This window comes from Coffea arabica, chromosome 1e, assembly GCF_036785885.1.
Source record: "Coffea arabica cultivar ET-39 chromosome 1e, Coffea Arabica ET-39 HiFi, whole genome shotgun sequence".
In the NCBI taxonomy this organism is placed as follows: domain Eukaryota; kingdom Viridiplantae; phylum Streptophyta; class Magnoliopsida; order Gentianales; family Rubiaceae; genus Coffea; species Coffea arabica.
The window spans coordinates 37,665,195-37,677,850 of NC_092311.1; the positions used below are offsets into that span (position 1 = coordinate 37,665,195).

General features: G+C 35.8%; 1 protein-coding gene across 1 annotated transcript; it reads right to left on the reverse strand.

The window, feature by feature from the left end:
* Positions 1–632: 632 nt before the first annotated feature.
* LOC113693843 (dirigent protein 23-like) lies at positions 633–1,241 on the reverse strand. Its single transcript, XM_027212583.1, has one exon. The coding sequence runs from the start codon at positions 1,239–1,241 to the stop codon at positions 633–635; it is 609 nt and encodes a 202-aa protein (XP_027068384.1).
* Positions 1,242–12,656: the final 11,415 nt, after the last annotated feature.

The window sequence follows — 12,656 nt, forward strand, 5'->3', positions numbered from 1 at the left end:
AAGTGGCACTGAATTTTCTAGGCAAAACTTGCTCCCAAAATTAAGTGATAAACTATTCACTTATCACTGAATGTGATATGCACTCAAATATATTAGATTTAATATTTAACAATTCCATAACTTAATAGATTCAGATTTCAGATTTCAGATTTCGAATTTTAGTTTTATCATATGCACCCTTAGTATGAAATTAGACAGGAAATCTTGACGGAGAAATTAGATTAAAAAAATCCCAATTAAGCGCCTTTCTATCATTGCGTATAGGAAAGAAAAACGAATTAAGAAAATATTAAGGAAAATAAGCTTTTAGAAGCATGAAACAAGCAGTGAAGGTAGAAAAGGGGAAAAAAAACCAATACTAGATTTTTTAAAGCAAAAGGAAAAAGTAGGAAGTCCCAAAAGGAAAATTTAATGGAGAAAGAAAAGGAAAAGCTTTCTTTATTAGCTGAAAATCAACATTATCAACAACTAGAACAAACAAGCAGAACTGTAGAAGTGAAAAAAAAAAAAAAAAAAAAAACCTTCAATACTTCTTGTACCATCCAAGGATTATATCCTTAACATGAAATCTTTGTTATACGACAAAGAAAACCAGAAGAAAAGTACGAGCAACAAATGGCATCAAATCAAGGTCAATAATGCAGAACGAGGACGTGGAAGTCGATAATTTCATTCTGGGTGGTATCATTGTAAGTATGGATTATTGCTGTAACTATTCCACGGGCCAATCGAAAAGCCCCAGAACCACCTACTATTGGCATCTCCTTGTACTTCTGGAAGAAGGGATAATCACCTAGAACGCTAAGGGCACTACCATTGAACTTGCCATCGTTGAATACCAAGTTCATGATGCCAATTTGTGAAGCATCTTCCTCTTTCGAAGCCGAACTGGTTATGCCATGGGCGTGACCGATGATCTTGGAACTGGGCTCAGGTCCCAGTGTCATCGGGTCATCGAAGACGTAGGTTGCCCCGAACATCGTGGGTGATTTGCTAGTAGTGTTGGCTTGAGCAACTAGTACAGATGTGGGGCTCTCTGCAGTTACCCTGTCATGAACATAGAAGTGAAGCTTTGTCAATTTCTCCTTTGCATGTCGAAGCTCTTTGAACCATTTTTTAACTGCTGCAGGACTTTGATCAATGCTGCCATGAGCCAATATTGGCAGGGCCATCATCGCCACGACCCACCATAGAATTGCAATGAGTTGTGTTGTCTTCATCTTCATGCTTATCGTGTCCATAGTAGAGGAGAATAAGAGCAGTGCTTTGAAAGGCTAATAGTGCTGAACTTCGGCTATGTTGCACATAGATAAACAGCTGGCTGTGGTCCTCAAATTATTGAAGCCACAGAGAGACTTTGACTTGACTATCAAGTATGAACATCTTTGGAAAGAGCACGTAATTCACTTTTGCTGGGTTACATTGACAAGTCAACAATGAACAATGGAAAACCATTGAAAACTCAAGTTTTATTTCTCATTTATGATTTTAGGCCATGATGTTATAGGTCTAGGCATTAATTTGAGTGGAATTTTGATTGGAATCTAATTAGGATAACAATGTATTCATTTTTGGCTTGATTAGTGACAAATAAAAGCTCCTATAAATTTTAACTACTTTCAGTCTGATTTTAATATGTACATTTAATGTACAAGAGAAAGATCCACAAAGAACAGCATCGGACTGAAACTAATGCTTCATGGTTCGCACTTCAAATTTTCTCCAATAATTGTTGACAATATAATTTGTTTCAGAAAAATACATCAACATAAAAGTGACATATTAAAAATAGAATTGGGATTGAGGGGAGGAATGTTCAATTTTTTATTACGTGGTTCAGAGCTAGGTATTGGTCCGAGAGGTTAAAATCTCTCTTTTTAAGCTCATATGCTAATATTTAACTCTTATTGCTATCGCTGAAGCACTTATTTAGTAAGTTTTTTTTTTTTTTTTTGTACAATGTACTAAAATTGGTAAAGCCAAAAAATATGAAAAAAATTTGGATGCCCAACGTTCGAGGGATAGAGACCAGAATGGTCTCTTTTGAATACACGTTAGACAAAACAAATATAGCAATCAAAGTTTGGAAGGTGAAAATTTGGCCCTTGATGATTTAAATAATAATTCTTTTTCTTAAGTAAAATGAAAAAAAAAAGAAAATTTTAGTCTGCACAATGTTTTCTAAGAATTGTAATAAATTTTTTTTTACAATGCAGAAACTTCCATTTCAAGTTTAAGATGGAAAAATATTGAAACGGAAAATAAAATTGAAAGAAATAGATTTCAGTGCATACAAGCACAAAGCAGTGGAAAGTAGGGAAAATACTTGACTTTGGAAGCACATATAATGCTGATATGTACCTTAGGCATAAATATTTCATCACATCCTATATGCAAAGTTGATTAAACATAAGAAACAAAATATTTTTCTTTATGATCTACCTTACTTCTGCAATTCGTAGAATCGTTCATATACTAATTATAATAAAAAGTAATTTGACCTTATTTTTTGACTAACTTTTCCTCATTTCTTCATATTTTATAAATGTTCGTCCAATGAAAAGTTTGAAGATAATTACGTTTATTATGAAAATCTTTGAATGAGGGGCAGAGTAATTTTGTTATTACTCTAAAGTTGAACTTTCATTTAGTCATTTATTTGCAAATTAGGATTTAGGTTGCAAAGGTGCACAGCTTAATATTTTTAGGCTAGAAACAAGAATCAGCGATATTTACGCTATGTCATTCCCCTAATCAAATTGATGGCTAATAGGATACCGTATTGACAAAGGAACAAGGCCTCAAATTTTCCTGCAAATACAAAGGACCAAGACCTCAAGACCTCAAATTTTCTAGCAAAGAAAGAGACTTCACTAAACTGGAGAAGTATTTGATTTAAACTCTTTACATGTAGAATGTGCAAATTTTTTTAGTAGTCACGATCAGAACTGTGACAAATATGTCAAACTTATAAGCATTGTAAGTAATTGCAATTTCTAACTAATAAGATAACTTTCATTTCATGAAGTAAAGGAATATCATAATTTTGCTTTAGTTTTGAAAAGTTTTTCTCCAATAAATTCAAAACCAAAAATTACGTATTTCCAAATTTAATAACACATCAAGTATTCTATTTACACGAATTATCATACTGTTACTTTTCGATTCTGTGAATTAGGGTGGAAATTAAAATTAGAGCAATAAATATTGACATTATAATCCTTCCCATATTACATCGAGGGCTTATTGGATTTCGTACAGACTAAAGACCAAGAAGTGTATTTCCCAGCAATGAGGTGCCAAGATTTCAAATTCTACAGCAAAGACCGAAGATTTTACGTGTGGAATATGCAAATGCACAGGATAGTGATGAATGCCTCTAGAAAACAAATTCTCAGAAAGGTCTATTGTTTTAAACATAAGAAAATGGGATGCCGTATAATGGACCGAGACCTCAAATTTTCCAGCAAAGGCAAAGGACCACGACCCCCAACCCAAGACCTCAAATTTTCCAGTAAAGAAAGAGACTTCACAAAGTGGAGAAGTACTATTTGGTTTAAAGTCTTTACGTGTGGAATACGTGCAAATTTTATTCGTAGTCATGATCTGGACTGTGACAAATATGTGAAATTAGACAAAGTTGATGGGAATCCTTTGACTTTTTCATGCATAATTATATCTTATTACTTCTTCTATTTCTTATTTCATCTTTTTTGAAACTTTTCTTATGCTAAACTTGTTTGGCTTTAGGTCTTTATGAAATTTAAAAAGGAAATTTAGTCAGAGGAGTGAACATTTTAAAAATTTGAAGGGGACAATGTGGTTATGGAAGGGATTATACAAAGTTGAGGAGGGGCAAATAAGGTGCAAAATAAAAAAATATTGTAAAATATTAAGCCTATTATATAATTTTTTGAAACTTGAGAGGATGGGGCAATTGGGCTCCTCCCATAATTACTGTGCCGATAATAGGCTGATCGTATCGCTTTGACTCGGTCATAGCTGCTTTGTAGTATCACCTAATTTTTCTATCTCCAATTGATTTATCTATTTTTTGTTTGAGTTTTTACCCTACGTAATATTGGTTTCAAAAATCAATAATATGTTTTCATTTTATCATGTATCTAGTTGAGGGAAAAAAAATTAAAGGTTTAGCAGAATTGGAGAATGTTAATAACCGATTCACGAAATAGACCACAGTATAATACAACAAGACTTAGTTTTAACTTATTTACACAAGTCAAAATTGTGGAAGATGTTTCATTGAATATTGATGCCATTCTACTTGATCATTTTCATAAATAGATCTTAAATAATACTTTGCCCCCTTAACCTACTAGGTGGTAACACTTTACCACCCTGAATTTCAAAAATATATATTTTGCCCCTCTCCTCTCTCAAATGAATTATGTTTATACTTTTAATTTGTACAACCTATGTGCGTATTTTTCTTCCTAGATTACCCCCAATTTTCCTAGTTTCTCAACGGTCAACTTTTAAATTGTTGCATTTTCTTCATATGTTTTCATCAAAATATTCTGCTATTGTGTGCTATGATGTTAGATTACAATATAAAAACTCAGGAAAATCGCCAATTTAGTCTTCAAACTATTTTACTAAAGCCGATTTAGTCCCTCAACATTTTATCGCACGAATTAAGTCCCTTAACTAAAATTATTGCGCCAATTGAGGACCTATACGGCGTCGCCACCCAAAACACAAGTATCTGTACAGAAACCAACGGCGAGGAAGGGGCTTTTTTGGAAGTACACATCCTAATTTCTACGGGAAGCAAGACAGATCCTATTTTGCATCCAAATTGGGGGAAACCTGTGAAATTAGGGGCTTGAAACCGATTCCCAATTCAAGGTTACAACTAAAATGACTTCAAGTTCATCCTTTGAAGTGCATAACAGATGGAGAAATTTGGATGCGGGATAGTCCAGCTCAGCTACAAATCGATCTTCAAGGAAGGATGTGAGGACCCGAAAAGTTTCTTATTTTTATCGAATATTAATGGTTTAATTAAGTATTTATCCACCTGTTTTCCCCAAATAATTTAGTACAACCATTTTAAATCCATTCGTATGGAATAATGTCTTCATTATGCTTTTAAAACGTCCCGTTAACAACTTCAATTTTTGGAGGATTGTTTAGGTGAGAACTAATGAACACGAGTGTTTCAAGGTGATATTATATTCGAGAGTATGATTATCCTGGAGAAATTAAGAACGGACAATAGCAGATTAAAAAAAAGTTAATAGATAATTAAAGGTGAATAAGTTCTAAGTGAGCATATACTACTCACGCGTGGATAGTTTTCCAAAAGACGTATGGATACAAATTTATTGGAGATTTGAGGAGTTAATACTCGACTCATGTGAGGACTCGTAAAACTCCTATTAAAACCCTATTTTGAGTTTATTTAATTATTTACTTGTTCATTTATTCCGAGTATTATTTTCTAGACCAATTGAACCTAATTACGTGGAAATATAGCTTCATTATATTTTTAAAGTGACTTGTTTCAAAAATTAATTTTCGGGAGCACGTTTAGTGAGAAAAGTGAAAACGCGTTTGGAAAATTTTAATCGATTGAGAGTACAATAAGTTTGGAAAATTGGAGACTTGTACAATGGTTCTAAAATAGGTAATTTTATGCTTAAGTACTCAAGTGATAGTTAGTAGTACAATCGTTATAGGAATTTCTCGAAGGTTTCGCGTTATCGTGCTCAAATTGGAGATACGCGTTTTCACACGCGTGATTTCAATTGAGAGACTTTAGACCCTTATTTTGGGATAATTAAGAGTGAATAATATATATATATATATACATAAGTGCATTAGAGGTTTAGTGCACTAGTGAAACAAACGCGAGAGGAATCGAGCATCAACATGGGCCACACGTTTGAAGCTTCTCAAGGAAGCTGAAAATTGATCAAATTTCCCTCTCTCTTCCCTCTCATGTCAGCCGGCCAAGGAGAGCAACAAGAACACCAAGTTCCTTCAAAACTCTCTTCACCAAAATCATCATCAAACTTCACTCAAATCCTACCAAATTTTCAAAGCACTTAGCTCTACACTAGAGGATCATCTTGAGCTATAAAAAAAAGGGAAGCTTTCACGGTTTCTTGGCAAAAGGGGAGACCGAAATTTCTGGTTTTTGCACTCCAAAAAGGTAAGTGATGATCAACTCATAGAATCTTGTCTTTTGGAAGTCATATAGCATGATTAAGCTCTAGCATGCCTTTGGTTAGCTTGTTTATGGTGCAAAATGAAATGGGTGGGCTCTATGAACTCCCACCTTTGTCTTGGGGACTGATCTCATGCTTGATGATGGATCTAATGTTGATTTAGTGCTCAAAATGGTAGATTAATGTTGCATAACTAGAGGAAACTTCAAGGGGTGCATGGAGTAAAAAGTTCCGATTCTGCCCCTACTTTGAACGTACCTATTTCTGCGGAATTTTGAGGGTTTAATGGCTTGTATATGATGTTTATATATTGTATGGATAGTGTACAAAATTTCATGGAAAAATATTGAGGTTTGGTTGGTCAAAGGAATTATTTTGTTGAAGCTAGTAAACCTGGAAACTGTTCCCGTAATGCTCAGACCAGCTTTCTTGTTTCATCCGTAACTCTGTGCTCCGACATTGAAATTGAGTTCCGTCAGCGGAATTTGAAACTAGACATTCCCACCTTTCTAACAGTATAAAATGCACATTCTGGTTCCATGTATGTGAGCCGAACCAACCTTTTAAAATCGGCTATTCTGTTTCTCTGTTTTCCTGGAACGAAATGCTGAGGCTGCAACTTGAGGCTCGAATTCGAGCTAGTTATGTGCCGAATTTCAAAATGATTTCTTATGTGAAATTATAGCTTTATGAATTTATTTTCCAACGCCATAAACCATGCTCAATTCCGAGTTAATTTGAGAGACTTATGATTAAAATACGAAACCTGCCCTGTTCTGGGAAACCCTAAAATTCTGGGCAGATTCAATATTGACTTGATGTGAACCTGTCAATTGGATTTCTTGGAGTTAAACACTTACCAAATGTACCATGAATGTTCCTTAGACTTTGCCTACACTAATGAACTATGTTTGGAGGATTTTCCTTGACCAAATGTTTGGAATGGAAAACCAAAAAGCTCAAGGCAGTTCTGCCTTAGGATTTTCGAAAATTTGGGTGTTTGGTTGACTACCTTCCCGAAGGTATTTTTCCATGAAAGTTGATAGAGAAATGCCCTTTATATAGGAGTATTATACTGCCAAATTTTGTACCAATCCAAGTCCATTTCGATACCCAAATAATGTCCCAAAGTCGGAAACTCAAATCCGGAAATTTGTTCAGCAGTTTCAAATTTTCCCAAATTTTGAGCTGCTGTATCTCGGTGCTCGAAACCCCGTTTCTTGTTTTGCTTATTTTGTTGTAAACTTGGATTACAACACTATTAGATTTGCAAATTTTAAAGGCTAGTTTCACTCAAGTGAATTTTGCCAAATTTTCAAAGTTGGCCAAAAACCAACTTAAATCTGCCTTATGAACCAAAACAGCAACTTTGAGCTCATTTTTGAATGTTTTCCATTTGGAATCTTAGAAAAGTGTATTCTAAGAACTTTTAGTACTTTCAAAGAGGTTTCCAACGGCATCCAGTTTTCTAATTTCTGACATGTAGAATGGAAGATACGATTTTTCAAAGTATCGTAACAAATCTGAATTTTTTCCCAAATTCCAAGGGAAGGGAGTTTTCATGTACTCCTTATTCCTTCAATATTTCTTGAACATTTTATACTTGATTTCCCAAAATGAAAACTCGATTACCGTGTACTTTAAGAAACTCCATTTAAACCTCGATTTACGAGTAATTGAGGTTCGTTTTCATGAAATTTCCTTAGATTGTACTAGTGTACAATCTTCCTTGATAATTGGGATATATGAGTGATACTTCACTATTATTTGCTCAGGCGCACACGAGGACCCTCAAGAGGATCCCACGGTGAACGCTTAAATTTCATTTGAGACTACTTCTATTTGGTGAGTGTCAAGTGCATGTCTACTTGAACTCTATGGACTTGATTCATGCTTGGCTTACCTGATTACATGTTTAGCCTACTTGGTTTTGAAAAATGGAGTCGAGTGTGTACCTTATCGCACTTGTTCTCATTTGAAACAAATGACTCATGCTTAACATGTTTTGCCTGGTTTACATGACCTGAAATACATGCTTAAACCTGTCAAATGCTTGAATACATGACATGGTATGCTATGGCTGCATACGTCGTTGGAGTGAATCTCCTCGACACTTACATGATACAAGGGGGACGCCCAAACTCATAGGCCGACCTTGGAACTCGAGCCGGCATGGGCTTGGTCGGGAACCTTGGTGAGCTATGAGAATTACATGATAAACTTGATCTGTTTGAGAGATCTTGCTTGGCATACTCGTGAAGTATAGCCTTCTAAATGTCGTGCGGGCCGGAGCGGTGTATGGTGGACGGATGAGAAGTAAGTGGTGATCTACGGTTTGGAAATATCAACCCGGTTGACGGAGAGTCATCGCGGGAAGATATACAAATGAATTGGCAAAACAAGTGGAACTTAGCTCCTGAGAGCTACCATATCTTTGAATTGTTTCTGTTTACATTTCGTTGGCTTTATGAATTACTTGTAATTTATCACTTGAATTGTTATTTGGGCTTGTTACCTGAACAACGTGCTTGCATGTGTGTTCTTGGCCTCATGAGCTTTTTGCTCACCCTGTAGATTTGTCTTCCTTAATAGGATTGGACTTGGAGAAATGTTGGAGAAAACCTTCCTGATGTACTTTTGTTTAGGATTTCTATTATATTTTTTACTATGCCCTTGGTTTTGGCTTGCTCTTTTGGAATTGAAATGTAACTTTTGGGGCTAGACTTGTGATTGATGTATATTTTGAATATTGATATATTTCGAGATTCCGATGTAATGATTGGGCAGATGTTGAATATTGATAAGTTTGAATGCTTACGCACTGATTGTATTTATGATATTTAATCGTAACGTCTAGTATTGTATTAAGCTTGGACGAAAATTGCTTGAGTCCTGGCGAGAGTTGGGCAGGCGTCCCGCGGATACCCTTTGGTTCGCCTTAGGGAGAAATGGGGGCGTCACAGTTGGTATCAGAGTTTAGGCTTTAGATCTCTGTAATGTATCCTAGGTTTAAACGTTTAGGATGCCGTACTATGGAATTGGATTGAAAGTTAAGTGACTGCTTGTGAAAATGAAAATTAGAACCTAGGTTCGAATTAGTGGATGACAAGGAGTCTTGATATGGTGTGATACATGTGGGATAGTATGAAGTGATCAAATCTTGTTTATTTATTGTATCTGGACCTAACTGAGTTTTTACTCTTAAGTGTAAACTATAGAAGGTAATGGTGATATTAATTTGTCTCGGGGGCGCCTTCCGGTTGTCTACTATCGAGAGAGTGACCTAAGAGAGTATTGGAGAAATGGTCCGATTTGCTAGACTAGAACTTCATGTGAATTTCAAAGGACTTGCTCGAGCCTAAATAGTGGGGTGTTAATATTGATCGATCATTGGAAGTGGCTATCCGAAGAAACTAGAGTGATTCGAAGGGATGATCAAGAACTGAGGACAATTGCGGATGCCTAGACTACTAGAATTCCTGAAATTGAAATTGAAATACTTAAGGAGCGAGGGAGACAAAGGCTCCTAGTGAGAGGCTTCAAAAGTTAAGAACCGACTTGTTAGGGTAGTGCCCGAAATTAAAAACAGGATGGATGAGATGGTGGCTGGGTGTGTTACCTTGGTTGAATGAGTGGAGAATGACAAGATATTCGATAAAGGACATGAGATCTAAAACTCCTAGTGCTGGAAATGAAATTGATCCTATGGAGGTAGTGAAGACTTTTGGGTTCTGCCAATCACTAATTTAGTGATTTAAACTATTTTAATAGTTTTTACTAAAGATAGACAGGGTGACGCTCGCTTAAAGGCCGTTGTATTTTGTGTCTTGTTTCAATATGTTTCCTACCTTTTGAGGCAATTAAACATTTCTCATGACATGTTTGACCTTACTGCTTTATGATTTCAAATTCATGATTGGGGTTACACGTATTTGCGATTATCTCAGCGTCTTCTCTTTTATTCTCATATTTGTTTAGCGTGATCAAAGTCTCACTTTTCAAACTTCGTTTAGGTGCATTCATTTCATGCTATGTTTATATGACTGTTAAAGTTATGAGTGGCCAAATAAGTAAAAATGGACCGAGAGCGAGGGGTTAGGCCACCCCAAGCTCCAGGAGATAATTAGGAAACGATTGCTGGATTGAACCGAAACCCTAGAAATGAAGGAAAACACCTACATAACTCCCACTATTGACCATACGACTGATATCCTAGAACGGTTGGTTGAGTACCAAAGCTCTGGACCAATAAGCCAACCTAAGGACCAGGAGAGGTGTGAAAATGAAATGATTCTTGAAGGTCATCTATCTAGGTTTCACGAGGGACCTAACCTTTAAACAGTAAGATTGATTTGAAATGATACAATAAGGCACTAATGGGACTACGAGATTTTGATCTCTTTTCGAACAACTTCATAGACAAGTATCGAAAATTGAAGTAAGACATGAAAAACTTTATATCAAGAAATAGAGTCCCCGTATCTGGTTGTAATTGGAATTAATGGTAGTGATTTTTTGGAAACTTAAGAACTCACCCATGTTCGGCAGAGAATAGTTAAGATTTATATTTCGGGGTGACCTATAAACAAAAGAATAAAAGAGTAATCTGGCTCGAACTTCCATTATGCATAGCTACTCTTTTGATCCTTTGATTTGCCTGGCAGGTTAGCATTTGATTTAAGTCAACTGGTAAGATGACAACTTTGGAAGAAATACGTAAGGAATTGGACCTTCTTCGAAATGAGGTAGAATTTCAAAGAAAATTGGCTGACTACTGGGAAGGACGGTGAAAACAAGAATATGCAGAGAAAATTGAATTACTACGCCAGAATGTAGAATTAGAGAAGAAATGCAAAGAAAATCCTCGAACTGGCCAAGCCGCCACTTCTCATGCAAATTGTGGATACTGCGGCAAGATTAACCATGTTGAGGCCGAGTGTTGGATGAAGCAAGGAAAGTGTCTGGGTGCGGTAGTACCAAGCATAAGATTTCGGATTGCCCTAGAGCTTTTAAAAAGATGAAGTACTCAATAGCCAACTAGATCCACCGCAAAACGATCAAGTGCCAGATGGGAGTAATTAGTACTAATGGCTATGAACGGAGTCCTAGTAGTGAAGGTTTCACAGATTGAGATGGTTTGACTTCACTCGAGGAATAGAGGTTGTAGTTTTACCCTAGACTAGGCTAGCACCTTTGGAGGTTGTGATCTTTTGAAAAAGAGAAAAGTCTTTTGTTGTTTTATATTCTGGCAACTCGACATGTTTTGCTACAATCCTGTCGTTTCTCCTTTTCCTTTTGAGAGGATTTGATAAACCTCTTCCAATTGGATGTAATTATTATGATCTTTATGACTCATGAAAATTTACTTCGCTTTTAATTGTTTTTATGACTTACACGTATGTTTAAATCCTGCCCCACACCCTTAGAATTATAATAAGACACGAATGGTATTGGATGTGATCGAGATTTTGCTTGAGAATATAGACCACCTGAGGTCTTGATAGTGACTAGAGATTGGGACCGAAGTGAGGACTTAGCATTGAAATGGGATTCAATGTTTGAAATGCCAATTTGAGATATTAAAATCGGTGGATTTGAGTTAGTGAAAGGAAATAATTAATGGATTCAATGTGCCTAACGATTAAGGACTAGATATCGTATTTGGAATGAAGGTTAGAAGCTATGTATTTATAGATTATGGAGTCTGGAGCGATGTGACCATTAAGAACAACTACCCTTTTGTCTTACATGGATAAGAATTCGATAATTTGTAAGGAGCCGTGATCCTATATAAGTTGGATTCAAAGTAGAGATATTATCCATTTGGGAACCCTAGGAACTAATGTGGTTAATACCGCTTTCAAATTAAGACATGGACACTCTAAAATTTTCGGTACACCCTTCGAGTTGACAGATGCACTAGAAGCATTTATGGATCCAAGGTATCAGAGTTAAATCGTATTTGGACAAATCGGTGGAGGCATTTATTGATGATATATCGATATACTCTAGTGTTTGAGAAGGTCATGAAAGACACTTGATGGTAGTTTTACGAACCTCGAGAGAACGCGAACTTTTGTTAAGTTCAATAACTGTGAGTTCGATTGGAAGAAATAGCCTTTCTAAGTTATACAGTATCTAAGGAAGGAATTATTATTGACTCAGCTAAAATGAAAGATTGTATAAGAGGAAATGACCAGAAAAGCATATTAAAATTTGGAATTCTCGGAATTAACCGAATACTACCTTTGGTTTATCAAGGATTTTTGTAAGAGTGCAAGACTTGGCAAACCATTTGAGCTTCTAAATGTAAGGGAAATCTTGAGATGAAGAATGTTAATCGGTGTACATGTGTAGGAGGTAATTTTGTGATTTACACAGATGATTCAAAGGATGGTTTAGAATGTATATTAATAAAACATGATAAGATGATTGTATATGCCTCTAGGAAGTTAAAATATT

Coding starts and splice junctions, on each gene's coding strand:
- LOC113693843 (XM_027212583.1), bottom strand. CDS start 1,241: ATGGACACGATAAGCATGAAGATGAAGACAACACAACTCATTGCAATT.